Source organism: Dryas octopetala, chromosome 4, assembly GCF_963921425.1.
Source record: "Dryas octopetala chromosome 4, drDryOcto1.1, whole genome shotgun sequence".
NCBI classification, from domain to species: Eukaryota; Viridiplantae; Streptophyta; class Magnoliopsida; order Rosales; family Rosaceae; genus Dryas; species Dryas octopetala.
This window is the reverse complement of record NC_141369.1, coordinates 15,292,958-15,315,055: the sequence shown is the minus strand read 5'-3', so window position 1 is coordinate 15,315,055 and position 22,098 is coordinate 15,292,958. Positions and strand designations below refer to the sequence as shown.

The following is a 22,098-nucleotide window of genomic DNA, read 5'->3' as shown; positions in this document are numbered from 1 at the left end:
CCTTCATCGTTAATGCTTGTTGTAAATATGTTGTTGCGCCATTGAGGTGGTTGTTTTGTCATTTTTGCGTCATATAGAAATGGAAATTAAGGGGTTTAGGGTTAAATGTTAATGGGTTTTGAGCCACCAAGCTCAAGCCGATAATGGAAAAGAGAGAGTAAGAGAGAAAAATACCGTTGAGAAGCGTTAGATTCAACTGCTTCAAGGTAGTTGGGTCTTCCACATTCCACTTACAATATCTAACAGTCAACCCCTACCAGCCTTTTTCTGCTCTCGCGCTCTCTCTCTCTCTCTCTCTCTCTCTCTCTCTCTCTCTCTAAAAACAAAAAAAGGAAAAAGAAACTCTATCTTTCACTTCATTTTGTTTTATATCCTTAAATCAACTGAGCCGTCCACCTCCACCTCCTCCTCCTAGGCTGCTAGCTCTCTCTCTCTCTCTCTCTCTCTCTCTCTCTCTCTAGGAGGACAGGACATGAGTAGTACACCATTTGGTATCCCATAAAACAGACCCATATATTGTTGAGTAGTAGTAGGAGCTAGCCTTAATAGAACACATACACATATGCACCAAGCTTGCCATGGGCGTGGACATGTCGAATAATCCACCAACTTCTCGCACCAAGGACTTCTTTGCCTCCCCAGCCCTCTCCCTCAGCCTTGTAAGTAACACTAAACATCATTCCTTACAACCCATTTCAATGTTTTAAACTATATATTTTTCTTTGTGCTCTGGTAATTAATAATATATATTTAATTGGGTACGTTTTTTCAAGGCTGGGATATTTCGCGATGCTGGGGCGGCGGCGTCCACCGCGGCAAACAGGGAGGTGGAGGAAGGAGAGGAGGGCAGCGGAGGAGGAGGAGGTGGCAGCAGCCGCCGGAGAGAAGACACGGCGGAGATTAGTAGCGAGAACTCGGGGCCCGCCAGATCAAGATCAGTAGAAGATGATTTTGACATGGAAGGAGGAGAGAACGATGAGGAGGATGGTGATGGAGACAACAAGAACAAGAAGAAGAAGAGAAAAAAGTACCATAGACACACCACTGACCAAATCCGAGAAATGGAAGCGTAAGTAATTACTTAACTTTTAATTTCTTGCAAATTCTAAGCTTGGAATGCACAAAGATATCACTTGCTTCAATAAGTTTTTCAGAATACCATGTTTTGATTTCTTGGAAATTGAATAATGCACATGATTATTTTTGTAAATCACTAATTAATTTAACTTGCATGCCACAACAAGGCATGCAGCTTTTCAAAGAATACTTTGTTATGTACTACTTCTCGCAAAGATTCAAGAGTGAATGACATGTATGCTATTATTTAGCACAAAAGAAAACAAGGTTGAAAAGTTAAAAGACATAGCATACTGTTTTGAGTGACTTCCTATTTGGTAGCTCTTTGTTTTATGTGCAAGTAGTTTCTACCCCATACAATACAATTTAAAATCTACGGATTAATTAATGTCCTTAATCTAAGCGATTTGATTTGATTATAATGTGATTAAAGTTCGATGACAATATTTGCAGGCTATTCAAAGAGTCACCCCATCCAGATGAGAAGCAGAGGCAGCAACTGAGCAAGCAACTGGGCCTTGCTCCCAGGCAAGTCAAGTTTTGGTTCCAAAATCGTCGAACCCAAATCAAGGTACTTAATTAATTTAATTATTTTTCGGATCATGACTGTGATCAGTTTCATATCAGTTGCTCATGAATTTGGCAATCAATATGGGGATATTGGTGTTAAATTACAGGCTATACAAGAGCGCCATGAGAACTCTTTGTTGAAAGGAGAAATGGAGAAACTAAGAGATGAAAACAAGGCCATGAGGGAGCAAATTAATAAGGCTTGTTGCCCCAACTGTGGCACAGCAACCACTAGCAGAGATGGTAACCTGACAACTGAGGAGCAACAACTGAGAATTGAAAATGCCAGACTCAAATCCGAGGTTGGTAATTGATCTTGAAGAATATGAATTAATATGAAGCAAAAATTAGGCAAAATGCTGTGAAATTTAATAAAATGCTTAAGAAAGTAATTGGCTCCAATATGGCAATGTGTAGGTAGAAAAACTCAGAGCAGCCTTGGTAAAATACCCTTCTGGGACAGCCTCTCCTTCTTGCTCCGCCGGGCAGGACCAGGAGAACAGAAGCTCTTTGGACTTCTACACTGGAATTTTTGGTCTTGAGAAGTCTAGGATTACGGAAATTGTGAATCAAGCAATGGAGGAGCTTAAAAAGATGGCTTCTGCTGGGGAACCCCTCTGGGTTCGGAGTGTGGAGACTGGCCGCGAAATACTAAATTACGACGAGTACGTGAAAGAGTTCAATATTGAGATTCCCAGCAATGGACGGCCGAAGAGATCCATTGAGGCCTCCAGAGAGACAGGGGTGGTGTTTGTGGATCTCCCACGACTGGTTCAAAGTTTCATGGATGTGGTACACACTAGCACCTTTCAGGAAACTGCAAAATATGAATCTTATTTCCTTGTGTTGCAAGATTTGTAAGCTAACTAGCTTTGATATGTTGTATTATTTTGTTTTGTAGAATCAATGGAAGGAAATGTTTCCATGTATGATCTCCAAGGCAGCCACTGTTGATGTTATCAGCAATGGTGAAGGAGACAATAGAAATGGTGCTGTACAATTGGTAAGCTGCAGTGTTCATTTATTTCCTTTTCTACAGCATATATAGATCAAAATCTAAGATGTACATATTTCCTTTTCCATTTTAGAGAACTCAAAGTTGAGTTTGGTTGCAGATGTTTGCAGAGCTGCAAATGCTCACACCCTTGGTGCCCACCAGAGAAGTGTATTTCGTTCGATGTTGCAAGCAACTGAGTGCTGAACAGTGGGCTGTCGTTGATGTTTCTATCGACAAAGTCGAAGACAACATTGATGCATCATTGGTGAAATGCAGAAAACGTCCCTCTGGTTGCATCATTGAGGACAAATCAAATGGCCATTGCAAGGTGTGTAGAACATGTTAACGAATTTGATCCCCAAATTTATAATCTTATGCATAGAACATGATGTTAGACCACTCTCAATTGATGCCACCTTCATTAATCACTGACTGGTTTTCAAACACCCAGACTCCCCAAGTGTGAATTTTACATGGGGTCCCTATATGAGTACTGGTTTTGACAGTTGAATTTGGCCAGGGAATGGGAAACTACACGAAAATGAAAACAGAAACACAGAGGTGAAAATGATAGAATCATGCATAAGTTTTTCATGGTGCAAACAAGGTTATATAATGATCTAATGATGGTCTGCAGGTCATCTGGGTTGAGCATTTGGAATGCCAGAAAAGCACAATTCAGACCATGTACCGGACTATTGTCAACAGCGGTCTAGCATTTGGTGCAAGACATTGGGTAGCAACTCTGCAACTGCAATGCGAACGGCTTGTTTTCTTCATGGCAACCAATGTTCCCACGAAGGATTCAACTGGTATGTATATAAGTTCAGCAAACTTCATGTAGTTTCAACAACTGCATTAGGGTATTAGTACTCTCTAATTAAATTCTAGATTCTAACTAGTACTGAATATTAGGTGTAGCCACCCTGGCTGGAAGAAAAAGCATTTTAAAATTGGCACAAAGAATGACATGGAGTTTTTGTCGTGCAATTGGAGCATCAAGCTACCATACCTGGACTAAGATCACAAGCAAAACAGGGGATGACATAAGGATTGCCTCCAGGAAGAACTTGAATGACCCGGGAGAACCTCTTGGAGTGATCTTGTGTGCAGTTTCTTCAGTATGGTTGCCGGTCTGTCCTTATGTCCTCTTCGATTTCTTAAGAGATGAGACTCGCAGGAATGAGGTTGGCAAAGATTGCTCTGTCTGCAATACAACTCTGCTAATCAATAAGCATGTTAATAGTACTACAAGAATTGTTAGGATAGTTGTTTGACATTCTGTGTTCTTTGATTGCTAGTGGGACATTATGTTAACTGGGGGTCCAGCTCAAACAATTGCAAACCTCTCCAAAGGACAAGATCGTGGCAATGCTGTTACTATCCAAGTGAGTTCTCTTTCTTCATACACAATCTAAATAGGCCTCATATGTCTAAGGCAAAATATTCATAACTTTTGCTAATATACATTGGCATTTCAATCTTTCAGACAATGAAATCAAAAGAGAACAGCATGTGGGTACTGCAAGATAGCTGCATAAATTCTTACGAGTCTATGGTAGTCTATGCTCCGGTAGATATCACCGGCATGCAGTCCGTGATGACAGGATGCGACTCAAGCAGCATTGCCATATTGCCTTCGGGGTTCTCAATTCTCCCAGATGGGCTGGAGTCAAGGCCTATGGTCATCACTTCCAGGCAAGAGGATAGGGGCAGTGAAGGAGGAACTTTGCTCACAGTAGCATTTCAAATCTTAACTAATACCTCTCCTACAGCCAAACTAACCATGGAGTCTGTGGAGTCTGCCAACACTCTAATATCATGTACTTTGAGAAATATTAAGACTAGCTTGCAGTGTGAGGATGGCTGATCAAAGTAGCTTTATTAATTAGCTAGACAGTAGTTAACTGTTAAACATAGGTTTTTCATTTATTTATTTTTATTTTTATTTTTTGAAATTATCAGTGGTTTTAGCAAATCAGTATTTTGTGGGTTTGTTTCATTCGTTTTGGGTGGAATAGAGGACTTGGAGTGAAGGCAAGTCCCTACAGCAGTGTTCTGGCAAGCAGGTTTGATTTACAATCTCTATAATTATTCAACTTTCCTTGTATATAACTATTTATCAATGAGACATTTGTGCTTAATTTAATTAAGACATTGTGCTTAATTTAATCATTCAACTTTCCTTGTATATAACCATTTGAAATGGTTTAGATAAGGACCATAAGGCCATGCATTACAGCAGAAAATGACCAGAAGAATGCCACACTAAAAATTGCTGAAGCAAAGCAAAACTACAATAACAACACCATAGTCAGCAAAGTTCCAGTTGTTTAGATGGGTCATACAATGTGATAATCCCTCCTTTCTATACTTTCAGTTTCAGGATGCCACTTTCATGAAGAAGCCTAGCTAAAAGTTAAAGTATAGCAATGCTACATCTCATTTGTAGCTGGCAGTGAATGACTACAGACAAACAAATCACCAACATCATGCTGTCATTGAAGATGCAGCAGTCAAACCCAAAGATGAGAGATTGGAGACACCTTTCCTACTCCTATCAACCAACACAAAAAAAAAAAAAAAAAAAAAAAATTATACTTTATACGCTTTCAGCATTAAGAATTTCAGACCACCCTTAACTGAATGTCACCACTTCAATTTTTACACAACAGAAACCACAAAAATTACACCAAACCATCAACCAGGGCCAATTTGATGCCTTTGCAGCTACATCAGAAATTTACACACTTCCTTTCCCAGTAAAATACTTGCAACTTGTAAGAGTATAACAGAAAAAGAATACATATACTTCCACCTACTTCAGCCTTATTCAGTTTAATAAAATCAATTTGTGGTTTTACAGCATTTCCATGATTCTTGGTCTTTATATTTATCTTTTAGTTATTGGTAGTGGAGAGTAAATAATCCAAAACTCAAATGTAGCAAAACAGAGCACATTCAGGCAAGGGGTCCCAGTCTCATAAGCTTTCTAACTTGACAAGAATGCAGTTTGGAGTTATGCATGAAAACACAAGCACCACCAAGAATTAAGACGTAAATCTTACAAGGTAAACAAAAGTGCACTCTGATGGCATTACTTTGTTTATCAAAACTCAAAAGCCTACAGCTAGAGAATCAGAGAGTGACAAACTTCCCAATTTACCCAAAATCCGATTAATCCAAATTTCTTTTTATAACGAGCATATTTCACCTAAAATCCATCCGGCCTGTAAAATACAATAATTCCAAACTTACAAAAGTACCAAATTTCCACATAAATTCAGCAAGCAAGCACTATTCTTCTATAGTTTTCCATTGAATTTAAACCCACAAATGATCACTATACACTTGTATCTATTAATCCAAATTAATTCAAACTATTCCCCAGCTTCATCAAATCCCAATTCAAACAAATTTCATGCAAAGCCAAATCCACAAAATTCAGTCTAGACCTATAACCAAAACTCATAACACCGACATTTAGAACAAAACCAGTTGAACAAGTGATAATATCCACTACCAACAAAATTTCCCATAAAAATTACACTAATTTCAAGCAGAAAAGCTTAAGAATTCCATTATTTTCCACCAAATTACACTAAATTCAGAACATTATCATAAATACTAAACACAAAATCATCCCAAATCACAAAACGAACACACACACACATAGACCTCAAGCTCTAAACCTGCTGCACCTGCTGAGACTCCAAAGGAATCCCAAGCTCTTGAGCCCCACCTTCTACACCAGACCCCTTCTTCAAATTCTTGGGAGGAAGCGGCACAGCAATGAAAGTCTTGGTCTTGCTAATGGGTCTGCTTTTTTCAAGCTGGACAATGTCACCCACCTGGAACTGGTTCTCTGGGTCATGGGCCTGGTACTTCTTCTTCTTCCTGACCCTCCTCTTGTACTTTGGGTGCGGGGCTAAGCGAGTAACTTCGACTGCAACGGTCTTGTCGCTTGCGGAGCAGACCACTCGGCCCTGAAGGTACTTGAGAGCTTTGATGGGTGGTGGGAGGAAAGAGTGGCGTTGTGGGGTTGGGAAGGTGAGAGAGGAAGTGGGTTTGGAGAGGAGAGAGAGAGGGGTTGAGCCTTGGAGGAATGGAGTGGAGAGCTTGGGAGGGAGGTGGAGGAGAAGTGAGGCTGTGAGTGACATTTTTTGTTTTGGGTTTGACGTTTGAGTTTGGGGGTTGGGGGTTGGGAAAGGCCGTAGAGGATAAGAGAGATGGGATGAGGTGGTATGCGTATCTTTTGGATTGGGTTACTTGAATTGACCATTTTACCCCCAACTTTAACCTTCAGTTTTTTTTTTTTTGAAAAATTTATACCTATACCCCAGACTATTGGGCCAGTCTAAAAAAAATTGAACCACATTGTCACTGGAATTTTTAATTTGTTGCAATGTGAAACCTGCCTCTAACTCTGCCCACTGTTTCGTCAAAAATTAAAATGTGCTTAGTCCATGCCGTTTCTAACAATATAATATGCCAAATTGTCAATGCAACTTGTGAGATTGTCTCATATAAAGGTAACAATTTTTGTTTAAATGCGTATATTTTAAATTAACAATCAATAATACGTATATATAACATATTAAACTGTTTCACGAACAAAGAGAATATTACCCAAATAAAACACTCATCCTTTTACATCACCCACATATATTCTATAAACATTCTAAAACCTCGATCTACATATGTTATTTACTACATATATAATTGATTGGTTAATATCTAATGGTTTTAATTTGCAGGAGCTCATACTCTAGGAATAACCCATTGCCGGAACTTCATGGAGAGGCTTAGGCCAACGAGTGATCCTACACTGCCACCCATCTACTCATTTCTGCTGCAAACTATTTGCAGCAATCCTTCACTATCTGACATAACATTTTCTCTAAATGATGCCACTGCCTTCACTTTTGACAACCACTATTTCATTGACATCCAAAGTGGGAGAGGACTGCTCAGGATTGACTCTGACATTGCCAGAGACCCCTGGACACTGCCTCATGTGGTTAAGTTTGGGAGGGACGTGCACAAGTTTTTCATAGCTTCTCAGCTGCCTTCTTGAAGCTCTCAAGCTACAATGTGTTAATTGGCCAAAATGGAGAGATTAGGAAGGATTGTAGGTATAGAACAAACTAGAGAATAATATTTTGGATGATAAAATTGTGCCGCAAGGTTTGAGTATTAATGCAATATGCCAATGCATGTTTTCATTTGCCCCATAACAATATTAATTAGTAGCTTAAAAACTGGGTACGATTGCAACTGAATACACATTCACATACACACATATATATATATTACGTATATAAATTTTATTGAAGAGAGAGACCGGCCGTTAAATATTGGGAAAAATTTTCAAAAATGACTAAATCTTAGACTACCGTGTCAAATTCAGGATTTGAATTATGAGCTATATTAATCTACCCCCTCAACTTTACTTTCGGTGCCAATATACCACTTTCGTCAACTCAATTTGTAAATTTCATCAAAAAATGATCACATTTTACATATGTATACAATCATTTTTTTATGAGTAGATTCATCATTCTACTTGTAATACACTAGCATAGAAGTCAAACCATTTCACGTACGTGGTTGTTTTTTGTACGAAAAATGTAATTGGACTAACAAAGGGGCAAATTAGCTTCATTAAATTAAAGTTAAAGGGGGGTATATTGATACAACTCATAATATACATCCAGAATTGACACAAGGTCAAATTTTAAATCTTTTTTGAAAACTATTCCCTTAAATATTTTCTTAGGATCAGGAAGAAGTGCTCGAAGGTAGTAAATCATTGTTAATCAAGAAAGATCGCTAACTAAGGCCGCGTTTGGTAACGTTTTCTAACACGATTTTTCATTTACAAATTCAAAAACATGACAAAAATGCGTTTGATTACTGTATTGAGAAAACAGTTTTTGAAAAACGCATTAGAATTTCCAGTTTACAGTGTAAATTCAGAAAACGATTAAATCATGTTTTCGGTGAATTTAGAAAACATAGAGAACACATGATATAATTGATAAAAAATATTTAAAACAAAAAACAAGGAAAAGGGAAAAATGAAAAAAGAAGAAGAGGTGCAGATCGCACCCCTTCCCTACCCAGCCCTACTCGTCGGCGTCTGCCCATCTGATCCATCTCTCTTTATCTCTCCTCTATTTCTCTCTCTCTCTCTCTCTCTCTCTCTCTCTCTCTCTCTATCTATCTATCTATCTATTTCTCTTTCTCCATCTCTGTCTTGCCTGGATGTTGATGTTTGGACTCGTAGATGGGTTCTGGGTAAGTGTCGGTTGGTGGGTTGGGCATGGTGGGGAGGGGAGGTGCAACAGCGGGGTGAGGGTGCGCAAAAAGCAGAGACGAAGAAAGAGAAAGAGACATAGAGGAAGAGAGAGAAAAAGACATAGAATGAGGGACGAAGAGAGAGAAGGGTATAATTTGAAATACATCAAGATTATAAACATTTAAAATGTGTTGATTTACGAACTGAAATTCTCAAGGAACAACTTTGGATGTCATAAAAAACGACTTTAGATTCCAAAAACATGACTTGGGATGGTACAATTTGAAATGCATTTGTTTTGACGCTTCCAAAGTTATACCCTAGAGTTTATCAAGTCGTTTCTTAGGGCATCCGAAGTCGTTCCTTGAGAATTTCAATTCGTAGCTCTAGGCATTTTAATTGTTAATTTATATCCTTGATGTATTTCAAATTGTACCTAGTAATATCTCAAGTCATTTCTTGACGCTTCCAAAGTTATACCCAAGAGTTTCTGAAATTGTGCCTTAGGGCATCTCAAGTCATTCCTTAGGGCATCCAAAATCATTCCTTGAGAATTTCAGTTCGTAGCTTAAGGCATTTTAAATGTTTATACCCTTGATGCATTTCAAATTGTACCTAATGACATCTCAAGTCATGTTTTGACGTTTCCAAAGTTATACCCTTGAGTTTCTCAAGTCGTGTCTTAGGGCATCCTAAGTCGTTCCCTAAAAATTACAGTTCGTAGTTCGAGACATTTTAATTGTTTATACCATTGATGCATTTCAATTTATACATAGTGACATCCCAAGTTATATCTTGACGCTTTCAAAGTAATACCCTAGAGTTTCTCAAATCGTGTCTTAGACATCTCAAGTCGTTCCTTAGGACATCCCAAATTGTTCCTTAGGGCATCCCAAGTTGTTATTTGAGAATTTCAATTCGTAGCTTGAGCCATTTTAATTGTTTATACCCTTGAAGAATTTTAAATTGTATCTAGTAACATCTCAAGTCATGTTTTGACGTTTTTCAAATTATACCCTAGATTTTTTCAAGTCATGCATTAAGTCATCTCAAGTCGTTCATAAGGACATCTCAAGTTGTTCCTTGAGAATTTCAGTTCGTAACTCATAACATTTTAAATGTTTATACCCATCATGCATTTCAAATTGTATCTAGTGACATCTCAAGTCATGTTTTGACTCTTCCAAAGTCATACCCTTGAGTTTCTGAAGTCGTTCCTTAGGAAATCTCAAGTCGTTTCTCAAGGAATTCCAAGTTGTTCTTTAAGAATTTTAGTTCGTAACTCGAGGCATTTTAAATGTGTATACCCTTGATACATTTTATATTGTACCTACTAACATCCTAAGTCATGTTTTGACACTCCCAAAGTCATACTCTAAAGTTTCTCAAGTTGTGCCATTGGAAATCTCAAGTCATTCCTTAGGGCATCTCAAATTGTTCCTTAAGAATTTTAGTTCGTAGATCAAGGTATTTTAAATATTTATACCCTTAATGCATTTCATATTGTATCTAGTGATGTGCCAAGTCATGTGATGACGATTCCAAAGTTATACCCTAGAGTTTCTCAAGTTGTGCCTTAGGGCATCTCAAGTCGTTCCTTAGGGCATCATAAATTATTCCTTGAAAATTTTAGTTCGTAGGTCGAGATATTTTAAATGTTTATACCCTTCATGCATTTCAAATTATACCTAATAACATCCAAAGTTATGTTTAGACGTTTTCAAAGTCATGCCTTAGAATTTCTCAAGTCGTGCCATTAAAAATCTCAAGTCGTTTCTTAGGTCATCCCAGGTTGTTCCTTGAGAATTTTAGTTCGTAAATCGAGACATTTTAAATGTTTATACCCTTAATGCACTTCATATTGTACCTAGTGATGTCCTAAGTCATGTGATGACGATTCTAAAGTCATACCTTAGAATTTCTCAAGTCATTCCTTAGTGCATCTCAAGTTGTTCCTTGAGAATTTTAGTTCGTAGATCGAGGCATTTTAAATGTTTATACCCTTAATGCATTTCATATTGTATCTAGTAATGTCTCAAGTCATGTAATTATGATTCCAAAGTCATGCTTTAGAATTTCTCAAGTCATGCCTTAAGGCATCTCAAGTCGTTTCTTAGGGCATCACAAATCGTTCCTTGAGAATTTTAGTTCGTAGGTTGAGACATTTTAAATGTTTATACCCTTCATGCATCTCAAATTATACCTAGTGACATCTCAAGTCATGTTTTGATGCTTCCAAATTCATACCCTAGAGTTTCTCAAGTCGTGCCATTGAGAATCTTAAGTCGTTCTTTAAGGCATCCCAGGTTGTTCCTTGAGAATTTTAGTTTGTAGATCGAAGCATTTTAAATGTTTATACCCTTAATACATTTCATATTGTATCTAGTGATGTCCCAAGTCATGTGATGACAATTCCAAAGTCATAAGCTAGAGTTTCTCAAGTCGTGCCTTAGGGCATCTCAAGTCGTTCCTTAGGACATCTCAAGTCGTTGCTTGAAAATTTTAGTTCGTAGATCGAGACATTTTAAATGTTTATCCCTTTAAGCATTTCAAATTGTACCTAGTAACATCTCAAGTCATGTTTTGACGCTTCTAAAGTCATACCGTAGAGTTTCTGAAGTCGTTCCATAAGGAATCTCAAGTCATTATTTAGGGTATCCAAAGTTATTCCTTGAGAATTTCAGTTCTTGTCTCGAGACATTATAAATTTTTATGGCTTTTATGCATTTCGTATTGTATTTAGTGATATTACAAGTTCTTTTTTGACGCTTTCGAAGACATACTCTAAAGTTTCTTAAGTTGTGCCTTTAGGGCATCTTAAGTCGTTCCTTAGAACATATGACATCACATGTCGTTCCTTGATAATTTCAATTCAAAGCTCGAGGCATTTATAAAAATTTTAAATGTTTATACCTTTGATGCATTTCATATTGTACTTAGTGATGTCCCAAGTCATGTTATGACGCTTTCAAAGTCATACCTTATAGTTTCTCAAGTCGTGCCTTAAAGTATCTCAAGTCGTTCCTTAGGGCATTTCAATTCATTGCTTGAGAATTTTAGTTCGTAGATCGAAGAATTTTAAATGTTTATACCCTTTAAGCATTTCAAATTATATATAGTAATATTTCAAGTCATGTTTTGACACTTACAAAGTCATACCATAGAGTTTCTGAAGCCATTCATAGGAAATCTCAAATCATTCCTTAGGGTATTTAAAGTTGTTCATTGAAAATTTCAGTTCGTAGCTCGAGACATTATAAATTTTTATGAATTTTATGCATTTCGTATTGTACTTAGTGATATCCGAAGTCATTTTTTGACGCTTCCAAAGTCATACTCTAAAGTTTCTTAAGTTGTGTCATAGGACATCTCAAGTCGTTTCTTAGCACATCACATGTTGTTCCTTGATAATTTCAATTCAAAGCTCGAGACATTTTAAATGTTTATACTCTTGATGCATTTCATATTGTACTTAGTGATGTCCCAAGTCATTTTATGACGCTTTCAAAGTCAACCATATAGTTTCTTAAGTCGTGCCTTAGAGCATCTCAAGTCGTTCCTTAGAGCATCCAAAGTTATTCTTTGAGAATTTCAGTTCGTAGCTCGAGATATTGTAATTGTTTATACCTTTAATGTATTTCAAATTGTACCTAGTGCAAGTCATGTTTTTACGTCTCTCAAGTCATATCTTAGAGTTTCTCAGTTCGTGCTATAGGGCATCTCAAGTCGTTCCTTAAGTCATCCCAAATTGTTTTTTGAGAATTTTAGTTCATAGCTCTAGGCATTTTAATTGTTTATAGCCTTGATGCATTTCAAATTGTACCTAGTAACATCTCAAGTCATGTCTTGATGCTTCCAAAGTTATACCTTAGAATTTCTGAAGTTGTGCCTTAAGCATCTCAAGTTGTTCCTTTAGGCATCCAAAGTCGTTTCTTGAGAATTTCAGTTCGTAGCTTAAGACATTTTAAATATTTATACCCTTAATGCATTTCAAATTGTATTTAATGACATCTCAAGCCATATTTTGACGCTTCCAAAGTTATACCCTAGAGTTTCTCAAGTCGTGCCTTAAGGCATCTCAAGTCGTTTCTTAGGGCATCCCAAGTCATTCCTTCAAAATTACAGTTCGTATGTTGAGACATTTTAATTGTTTATGGCCTTAATGCATTTCAATTTGTATGTAGTGACATCTCAAGTCATGTCTTGACGCTTTCAAAGTAATACCCTAGAGTTTCTCAAGTTGTGCCTTAGGGCATCTCAAGTTATTCCTTAGGACATCCCAAGTCGTTTCTTAGGGCATCCCAAGTCGTTCCTTGAGAATTTCAGTTTGTAGCTCCAGCGATTTTAATTGTTTATACCTTTGATACATTTTAAATTGTACCTAGTGACATCTCAAATCATGTTTTGACGCTTTCCAAGTCATACTCTAGAGTTTCTCAAGTCGTGCCTTTAGCCATCTCAAGTCGTTCCTTTAGGCATCCGAAATTGTTCCTTGAAAATTTTAGTTCATATATCGAGACATTTTAAATGTTTATACCATTTATGCATTATATATTGTACGTAGTGATGTCTTAAGCCATGTGATGACGTATCCATAGTCATACCCAAGAGTTTCTCAAGTCGTGTTTTAGAGCATCTCTAATCGTACCTTAGGGCATCTCAAGTCATTCCTTGAGAATTTTAGTTCGTAGCTCGAGGTATTTTAAATTTTTATACCCTTGATGCATTTCAAATTGTGTCTAGTGACATCTCAAGTCATGTTTTGACGCTTCCAAAGTTATACCTTAGAGTTTCTCAAGTCATTCTTTGGGAATCTCAAGTCGTTCCTTAAGCATCTAAAGTCGTTCTTTGAGAATTTCAATTTGTAGCTCAAGACATTTTAAATGTTTATACTTTTGATGCATTTCAAATTATACCATTCTCTCTCTTCGTCCCTCCCTCTCTTCCTCTATGTCTTTTTCTCTCTTCCTCTCTGCTTTATGCTCACCCCCACCCCGCTAGTGCACCTCCCCTCCTCACCCCGCCCAACCCATCGGCCATCGCCTACCCAAAACCCGCTGGCAAGTCCCAACATTAACATCCTGACATCAACATCATGGCGAGGCAGAGAGAGAGAGAGAGAGAGAAAAAAAAAATTGTTTTCTCAATACGGCAATCAAATGCATTTTTGTCATGTTTTTAAATTTATAAAATGAAAAACCGTTTTAGAAAACATTCCTAAACACAGCCTAATTTATTTTATCAAGGGTTATATTATTATCATGTATCAAGTTTGGACAATTACCGATATATTTGTAACAAGAAACACGTACATTGAAGTTAAAAGTCTAACCCACAGCCTAGACCTTTAATATTTCTAAATTCTAATCAATCACCAACAAAACAAATTAATCTGGAAAAATCACCCAAAATAAAAACTACCATGAAAAATGACTATAATTAAATTATTAAATTTTTCGTAAGTTAGATACTTAGATCTAGAAAAAGGTCTAAATTCTTACCACCAGATGAATTCATCATCATTATTTTGAAAAAGAAAATGACCCTTAAATAAGCTCTAGCTAGCTAGAGCTCTGAATATCAACTAGGATAGGCTTATCCAGCTTCCACTCCACGTGGCATCTTGTAAGTGAAGTTCAATATCCTCTAAACGAAACCCATCTTGCCACGTGTCATGCTGAGATCCATGCAAAACATCCTCAGTTCCTCACCTTATTCCTCACCTTATTCCCTAAGTGCACTGAAACAGAAAAAGAAATTATCGTCAGTTAGTCAGAGTCAGAGTCGACCAACTAATTAAGGCCATGGCATCTCTGGCAACCTTAGGAGCTGTTCAACCAGCCACCATTAAAGGCCTTGGAGGAAGCTCCTTCACTGGCACAAAGCTTTCTGTCAAGCCCACTCGCCAGAGCCTCAGACCCAAAAACCTCAGGTAGTAATTAATTACTTAAAAAGTTGTATTAATTAATTTCCATAAAATTAAAATGCTTGTTCTGTTCTTGCTCTCTTGAGCTTATTATTAATATGGCTAAAGGGTGTGTTGGTTTGGTAGGAGTGGCGGTGTGGTGGCCAAGTATGGAGATAAAAGTGTCTACTTTGACCTTGAGGATCTGGGCAACACCACTGGGAAGTGGGACTTGTACGGCTCAGATGCACCCTCACCCTACAACTCTCTTCAGGTACTCAGATTCATCATCTACTTCTTTCAATGCAATGTAATTGAAATTTACCCAAAAAAAAAAAAATTAAAAAAAGGAGAATTGCTTTCATTGAGAGTCGAACTCAAGACCTCCCGCTTACTAAACGGGTGCTCTAACCAACTGAGCTATGAAAGCTTTTGATGTAGACCTCCAGATAAAAGTTACTTAACGGGGTTAAAAAAGTTGTCCTTCTTTTCCTTTTTTAACCTCATCATATTTATATCCAGATCATCAGTATTATGTCACATTTCTAATGGGTTGTGGCCTAGAATAAATACCATATAGGGTATGTAATTAGATGTAAATTAATGCTGACAATTCAGATTTGTTGTTAATGTATAGCATCTTCTATGTAATCATCTGTCATGTAAATATATGCCTTGGTTATGCTGGTTCAAGATTTAGATTTCCCAACTTGGATCTTCCAAGTTCTAACTTCTGAGCCAAGCCCATGCCTAATATGGAGCTTGCTTTGTGTAAAATGTGAATGAACATGAATAAGAGTTTGGTTCATTAATTAGGTAATTCTTTGGCCAAGTCATCTGATTTATTAATCTTGTGAAATTTTTTAGCTAATGGCTATGAAATGCTAAATATAATTATATATGCATATGAAATTAAACCTTCACTTTCTATTATTGTTTGGGATACATATATACTTCAATCTTGACCACCTTTGACTAAACATTGCTTGAGTTGCAACTGCAGAGCAAGTTCTTTGAGACATTTGCTGCTCCATTCACCAAGAGAGGCTTGCTGCTCAAGTTCTTGATATTGGGAGGTGGTTCCACCATTGCTTACCTTAGTGCCACCGCTTCAGATGACATTCTACCCATCAAGAAGGGCCCACAACTTCCACCCAAGTTGGGGCCACGTGGCAAGATCTAATCGACTTGGGGGATTTTCATGTTTTCAAGCTTTTCAATGTATGTAATTGCTTCTCTATTTTGTACTTTGTAAGTATGCCCAATGCGGAATTAAGACCCCTTTAATCTACTATTCAAAGATATTATTCCTGGTGCAATTTGGGGCACTGCTTTATGTTTTAATAGATTATACTATTTCACCTTGATACTCAATTCGCCATTTATTACAATGTTAGTCATTGTGGTTATTTTGGTTACCAAGGAATAGAACCCTTTGACCTAATACTCAACTTTCAACTTGCTGCTATTCTTGGCACGATAGCAAATAAGAGGGGAATATGGTTGAAGGTTCGAACCCGTGACCTCCTGAAAGCAAAGTTCTGATACCATGTTAGACAACAAATGAACTTCAAAAGCTTAGGTTGTTAGGGAATGAACATTTTGTAAAACTTTTACATCCATAGTATACACAAAACACAAGTAATATAGATAATCATTGAGGATAACCAAATATACGAATACAATATGCATATCACTTACCAGGTGAAGCCATGAACTTGATTGGAATTCTAAGAGCAGCAGCCTTCCAGTCACAGCAGTAAAACAACCTCTCTCTCAATGGGGCAGAAGTAATAGGTATCGATGCTCTGTGTGATCAGGGACCATTGCTTTTATAGAGTCAAGTAGAATGCTAGCCCCCCCCCCCATCAAGGTGTGCCGAATTCATATCCTCATTGGACTCTACATCTGATTTTTCTGTAGGCTTGTCTTGCATATTGTGTTATTACTTAAGGTATCTAAGTCTCCTAATTTCATCCACATTAGTAAACCAAATAGGGGAATGAGTAGTTGAGTTTTCCTAATGTTCCAATTGCTTATGGACTAAGCAGCGTTGATCACATACTGATTCCTAAGGACAAGGAATATCCACTGAAGTCTTACACATTTGTCTTCTAATTTGTCAAGGTTACTGATGCTATGTTTTAAAATATGATATCATCATATTTGTGGTATATGATCAGTTTAAGTTCGAAATTTTCAAAACTCGATAAAAATTAGTGAAAAATATTGCAAACAATCAGAGAACAAAACATATGTCTAATAGAAGTCATTAAATTACAATTTCAGTCAGTCTACAAAGCCATATTTCTTCCCTACAAAAGAAATCATATGCAAAATGCTTCATATATACTCGCATTGGTTTTTCTTATTCTTCCCTATTTACAAAAGAAATGAATAGAATGAAAATAAGCAAGCACAACTCAGAGGATGCCGATATGAATGTTGAAATTTACATTTGAAGGCCAGGCCAGGCCTTTCTTGCTTTTCACTTATCAGTGTCTCTCTCATTTTGTTCCTCATGTATAATTCTTCTCTTTCTCCTTTCATTTGTTCCCCTATAAATGCTGTTAGTGGCGTGCTGTTGGACTTCTCAATCCACCCAAGTTCTCTAGATAGGACATCTTCTTGTTGGTCACTATGTTGGTAATTTTCTGTATATGTGGATGCTTAACCTCACTTGGCTCGTTGTTTAAGTCATCTGCACAATCTGAATCCTTCTTTGCATCAGACTCGGGTTGATCCAAGCCCCAACCCATGAAATCCAACAGTGTCATTGAACCGGGTGTCTCCGTGCCTGGATTCTCTTCTTTCGGAGAAGTTGCAATTGCTGGACTACTTACTCCTAAACTGCTCCTTTTACATACTGCTTGTGACGGATTCTGAGTAACATAATCAGCATAGAGTACATCTTCGATTCGGGACAAGACTGTGAAGGCCAAGCTTTCCAGTATTCTTGAATAGCTCTCCAGAATAGCCTGCCCCACATCCTGTGAAGCCAACAATAAGTCTTTGTATAAGTTCATAGAGCAAGATCAAATATTATAAGACATAATATCTGACTACAAACAGAATACAAGAACTTCTGCTACATAGCAGAACATAAAATGTGTGACAAGCATATTATGCTCTTACTGATAGGGGCCATGGAAATGGCTAGTACTGAAAGAATCAACAGTTAGGAGACATAAAATACGTTCTTACAGCGTTGTATTGGATTTTGCTAATGTCTAGTGAAGATTGAGGAAGTCCAGGGAACCTCTGCTTTAGGAGGAGTAAGATGGTCTCTGCTCTCTCTTCAAAGAGCTCTCTCTTCTCCAAGCTCACAGCTGAGCCCCAACCTGATTTCCCATCTTTTTGGTTCATCTTTCTCTTCCATATCACCATGGAAGCCTCCATTCTGTTCTTGAGGTCTAGTATTTTGTGCTCCGATGATAAGTCCATGGTACAGAGAAATTGGTCAGGATCAAAGAACTCAACTGTTATACTCCTATAGATGGAGTCACCAAGACTTGCCCTCCCATTCTGCAGAAATCAATAAACCAAAACAGTTTCAAGAAGTGGTTAGAGAAGAGAACTCATCAACGCTCTAAAGTTTCATATTAATGAGATTAGTTCCCTCTTCCTTTACCTTGGGGAGGGATTCGATGTAGTTTTCGGGAATCTCCATTTCTGATAAAACTTGAGCATTTATGGCCATGGCTGCTTTAAGCACTTGGTTGACACAATCTTTTTGATACTGCAAAAATTTTCTTGCCGAATCTGATAAACCATTTGGTGGAACTTTAGGAGTAGGTAACCACCATTTGTCATCTTTTCTCTTTGCCTTTCCTTTCTCTGATTCATCAGCATCTTTGGATACATAATAGAACTCTTGCTTGTCTTTGAAGTTATCTAGACAGTCCTGCTTATTAATTATAATCTTTGTCAGAGGTATATAAATTATGTAATCCATTAAAAACCACATAGCACATTGAACCATATCTTAGTGAAAAGGGAAATTAAAAAAAATGTTAATAAGCATGTAATTAGTACTTACAATAAGCATTGCATCAAGCTTACGCAGGGCAGGGATGTTCATGTGAAGATCTGTTCGTTGACGAGTCACCATTATCTATCAAATCAAAACACACAAACTCATATCAAGATGTGAAATCTGTGTGCTTGATGGATAATGCCTATGTTATAGAGTATATAACTCCGATCATAAGGATCATTTCTAGTTGCATAGCTTCATGAGAGAGAGAAGAGATTGTACCTCCATATTGGACCCATCCTTGGACTTCTGTTGTGAAGGAACAAATTCAACTATGTAATCGCTGACACATAATAACCAATCTACTTCTTTTCTCCACCTTGCTTGCCTCTCTGCAGACATGGGCTCTAAGCGCGTTTGTTCTCCAAAAACAGAAGCTGCATTCCATTTGGAAAAGAAAGATAAGGGATATGCAATCCAGAAATGTATAAAATAATCCTTTCCATTTGTACAAGGAAACAAAAAGTTTGGACATTTAAATCCCAACAATATTTTGGCATCGCCACCATCCGAGTCTAAATTAAATTAAAATAAAACTATTGGTACCACATTTATGGAAGAATGAAAGAAGAAAGGTCTACATACCAGCAAGGTTTGTAATGGCATTCGACAATGCCAAAGCCGATGAAACACCCTTTCCTCCACCAGACATATCTTCACCCAAAAGCAACTTAGCAAACCTCTCCTTCATCTGTTCCATATCTGAATCAAACCCAACAAGCAAAACAATCAATAAGTCAGCTAAACATGTGTGCATGCACAATGTGTGCATGCAATGCAGCACCAGGTACATACATATATACATATATATTATGGTGACAGCTCTCTCTCTCTCTCTCTCTCTCTCTCTCTCTCTCTCTCTCTCACCTGATTGCTGCTGCTTTTCCTTGGCTTCTCTAGCCGCGGCTTCCTCTTTGCTCAACGGGTACTTAATGCCTTTTGCATTTAAGTCTTGTGGAGGTTGACCCCCATGACTACTTCTTGATGAGGCTATCCTATCTTCATCCTGAAACTCTAATGAAGTGGCACTCCCAATGCTTAAGCTCTTGGTATGCCGCCCCCCGCCCTCATGCTTAAGCTCTTTGAAATGGCACAATCTATTTCGGAAGTTTTCTTGTTGGTCGTCAAGCGCTTTAACCATTCTTAGCTTTTTGAGGAAGACTTTTATGGAATGAACAAGGGAAAACAAAGCATGAGAGCTGTTCAACTTGTCTGGGTGAGGGAAAGCGGCAGAGGGATCTATTTTGCCTGGTACTGTTCTTGCAGGGGGAGACAGATTGAAAAAGCTGCAGAGGAAAAGAATCCCAACTCCCAAATGATTTTAGAAAATCAATTTTTTATTTTTATTTTTTGGTGGTGGTGGTGGTTTTTTTTTTTTTTCTCTTGTTGTTGGTGTTTTTTTTCTTTTTTCTTTGAGAAATGGGGAGGTGATTGTGTGATTGATGGGTAGGGATTTGGGGTTAATTAGTTTTTTCTTTTTTTGATCAGTTATTGGGTTGGTGGAACGTGGGGTGCATGTTGTGAGAAATGAAGTGATAGAAGGTTAAACAAATGTTTGATAATTTTTGTTGTTGTGGGGTTTTGTTTTGTTTGTTTGAGGGTGCATGAAATTGGATGGTTGAGGTTTTAATGTGGGGGTCAAAGAGAGCTGAAATTCCGGGAAAGACAGAGGTGCATTTCTAATTACCAGCTCTCTCTGTCTCTCTGAAGTGGACGGTTCTGATGGGGTCAATAGCAGAGAGAGAGAGAGAGATAATTTAGTTTCTTTCTACTCCCAACAACTTCTTAATCACTCCTCCAATGTCCATTAATGGATTACCTGTCTACACCAAACAGTCATTTGGTTTTAAGAATCCAAAATACGCGCTGTTTTGGCATAAAGATATTGTGAAAAGTCTAAACTACCACCTCCACACACCATCCTAATACATATGCTTTGATCCAACTATTTTACTTAGCCATGAACTAACATAGACGTTTTTAGTAAAAATTGGTATGATATGAGTCGAGTTTGTACAAGTATATGAAAGTTGGAATAATTGAATTGAAGAATTTGTGTAATTCTTGCCAGTCATTGGTATTATTTGGTTTATAAGGATATTATGGTTTTTAGTTGAATTTGAGCTGTTGAAATGTCACTCCTAATCTCAAAGATCCTAATCTCAAAGATGGACTTTGAAATACTATCACCTTTGGTTTGAATTTTTTTTAATCCGTCTCACATGAATATAAAACGAAGTTTTAGAGTCCGTTTGTATAATCTTTGCATAACATACATCCTGATACATTTAATTGTGAAAAGTCTATATTCTAATAATTGAAAAGGGTTATAAATAATGAAATAAATGCCATATATAGTTGTATTGCAGAAATTTCCCAAGTTCTGATAATATTTGAATAATACAAAAGATGGGGAATGATGCTTTAGTATATATGTAACATGCAATAATGTCAAATTGTGAATCACCCTACTCAACATCATTTGATTATTGTAGTTTTGTCATTTTTGGTTATTTGTGGAATTTTTAGTGGAATTTGATTATTATAGTTTAATAATAACCAAAAACTGACTTTGTGGATAACAAAACTTCATTTGATTATTATAGTTTGATAACAAAACTGACTTGATTTATAGCTTGATAACATAACATGTCAAATCGTCTTACAAAACTACTTTGCCAAATGCTATGCAAATATATTTGTAACAATCATCCTCCCTACATATATAGGTGGGAGAAAATATTAGGTAAAAATGTCTGCGACAATCAACTCTCATCCTCCGTACATGTATAGGTGGGGGAATACAATTCATGCTTGCATATTTAACTAATAGAATAAGCTATTATGAATGGTTTCAATTTCAAAAACATTCACACTTTACATGCTACCAATTACCAAACATAAACTTTAATATCAATTTTCACTTCCTTTTCTTTATATAAACGAGATAGGGATTGGAAGATCTCAGAAATAATTGATCCATGGAGTAGAAAATCTAATGCTACATCTCAAATAAGCAGATCATGTCATACTAGCATAATTTTAAATGCATTCATACAGAGATTCCTATTTCAATGTGATCCTCAATTATTAATGGACTTAAGTTAAAAACTAGTATTTATTTTGTTCTCAGATTCCAGTTCATGCTTAGTTGTCTTTCTAAAGTTTCCATCAATTCCCTCATTATTTATAGAAAAATGATTAAAACCTCA

The 22,098-nt window shown here is 37.1% G+C and overlaps 4 protein-coding genes and 1 non-coding gene across 6 annotated transcripts; 2 read left to right on the top strand and 3 right to left on the bottom strand.

Annotated features, from left to right (window-relative positions):
• Positions 1-430: 430 nt before the first annotated feature.
• GL2 (HD-ZIP IV family of homeobox-leucine zipper protein with lipid-binding START domain-containing protein) lies at positions 431-4,793 on the top strand. Its single transcript, XM_086239485.1, has 11 exons — positions 431-659; positions 774-1,069; positions 1,531-1,648; positions 1,755-1,949; positions 2,065-2,439; positions 2,549-2,650; positions 2,763-2,972; positions 3,282-3,456; positions 3,560-3,831; positions 3,946-4,032; positions 4,134-4,793. The coding sequence occupies exons 1-11, from the start codon at positions 579-581 to the stop codon at positions 4,512-4,514; spliced, it is 2,292 nt and encodes a 763-aa protein (XP_086095611.1). The 5' UTR covers positions 431-578; the 3' UTR covers positions 4,515-4,793.
• A 1,349-nt stretch (positions 4,794-6,142) lies between these two features.
• RPS17 (ribosomal protein S17) lies at positions 6,143-6,855 on the bottom strand. Its single transcript, XM_086239486.1, has one exon. The coding sequence runs from the start codon at positions 6,802-6,804 to the stop codon at positions 6,331-6,333; it is 474 nt and encodes a 157-aa protein (XP_086095612.1). The 5' UTR covers positions 6,805-6,855; the 3' UTR covers positions 6,143-6,330.
• A 7,819-nt stretch (positions 6,856-14,674) lies between these two features.
• Positions 14,675-16,217, top strand: LOC147287236 (photosystem I reaction center subunit VI, chloroplastic-like). Its single transcript, XM_086239978.1, has 3 exons — positions 14,675-14,877; positions 14,998-15,124; positions 15,854-16,217. The coding sequence occupies exons 1-3, from the start codon at positions 14,750-14,752 to the stop codon at positions 16,031-16,033; spliced, it is 435 nt and encodes a 144-aa protein (XP_086096104.1). The 5' UTR covers positions 14,675-14,749; the 3' UTR covers positions 16,034-16,217.
• TRNAT-AGU (transfer RNA threonine (anticodon AGU)) lies at positions 15,207-15,280 on the bottom strand. The gene has a single exon. It is a non-coding gene; the product is annotated as a tRNA-Thr (tRNA).
• Positions 16,218-17,123: 906 nt separating the features above from the next.
• On the bottom strand, positions 17,124-20,272 carry ROPGEF12 (RHO guanyl-nucleotide exchange factor 12). Of its 2 annotated transcripts, none has more exons than XM_086240077.1 (7): positions 19,754-20,272; positions 19,472-19,588; positions 19,109-19,263; positions 18,890-18,964; positions 18,482-18,757; positions 18,055-18,375; positions 17,124-17,840 (listed from the first exon to the last, which is right to left on the bottom strand). In XM_086240077.1, the coding sequence occupies exons 1-7, from the start codon at positions 20,025-20,027 to the stop codon at positions 17,421-17,423; spliced, it is 1,638 nt and encodes a 545-aa protein (XP_086096203.1). In that variant the 5' UTR covers positions 20,028-20,272; the 3' UTR covers positions 17,124-17,420. The 2 variants fall into 2 exon arrangements, with proteins under 2 accessions (XP_086096203.1, XP_086096204.1); XM_086240078.1 differs by having other exon boundaries at positions 18,482-18,754.
• Between the last annotated feature and the right edge of the window lie 1,826 nt (positions 20,273-22,098).

What these genes read in the sequence shown, in the direction of transcription:
- GL2 (XM_086239485.1), top strand. Translation starts at nt 579, where the DNA reads ATGGGCGTGGACATGTCGAATAATCCACCAACTTCTCGCACCAAGGAC. An exon ending in ATCGTCGAACCCAAATCAAG is followed by an intron (nt 1,649 to 1,754) that starts GTACTTAATTAA and finishes GTTAAATTACAG; the next exon opens with GCTATACAAGAGCGCCATGA. An exon ending in AATCAAATGGCCATTGCAAG is followed by an intron (nt 2,973 to 3,281) that starts GTGTGTAGAACA and finishes GATGGTCTGCAG; the next exon opens with GTCATCTGGGTTGAGCATTT.
- RPS17 (XM_086239486.1), bottom strand. Translation starts at nt 6,804, where the DNA reads ATGTCACTCACAGCCTCACTTCTCCTCCACCTCCCTCCCAAGCTCTCC.
- ROPGEF12 (XM_086240077.1), bottom strand. Translation starts at nt 20,027, where the DNA reads ATGGTTAAAGCGCTTGACGACCAACAAGAAAACTTCCGAAATAGATTG. An exon ending in GGAAAAGCAGCAGCAATCAG is followed by an intron (nt 19,589 to 19,753) that starts GTGAGAGAGAGA and finishes GGTTTGATTCAG; the next exon opens with ATATGGAACAGATGAAGGAG. An exon ending in ACATCGAATCCCTCCCCAAG is followed by an intron (nt 18,376 to 18,481) that starts GTAAAGGAAGAG and finishes TGATTTCTGCAG; the next exon opens with AATGGGAGGGCAAGTCTTGG.
- LOC147287236 (XM_086239978.1), top strand. Translation starts at nt 14,750, where the DNA reads ATGGCATCTCTGGCAACCTTAGGAGCTGTTCAACCAGCCACCATTAAA. An exon ending in CTCAGACCCAAAAACCTCAG is followed by an intron (nt 14,878 to 14,997) that starts GTAGTAATTAAT and finishes TTGGTTTGGTAG; the next exon opens with GAGTGGCGGTGTGGTGGCCA. An exon ending in CACCCTACAACTCTCTTCAG is followed by an intron (nt 15,125 to 15,853) that starts GTACTCAGATTC and finishes TTGCAACTGCAG; the next exon opens with AGCAAGTTCTTTGAGACATT.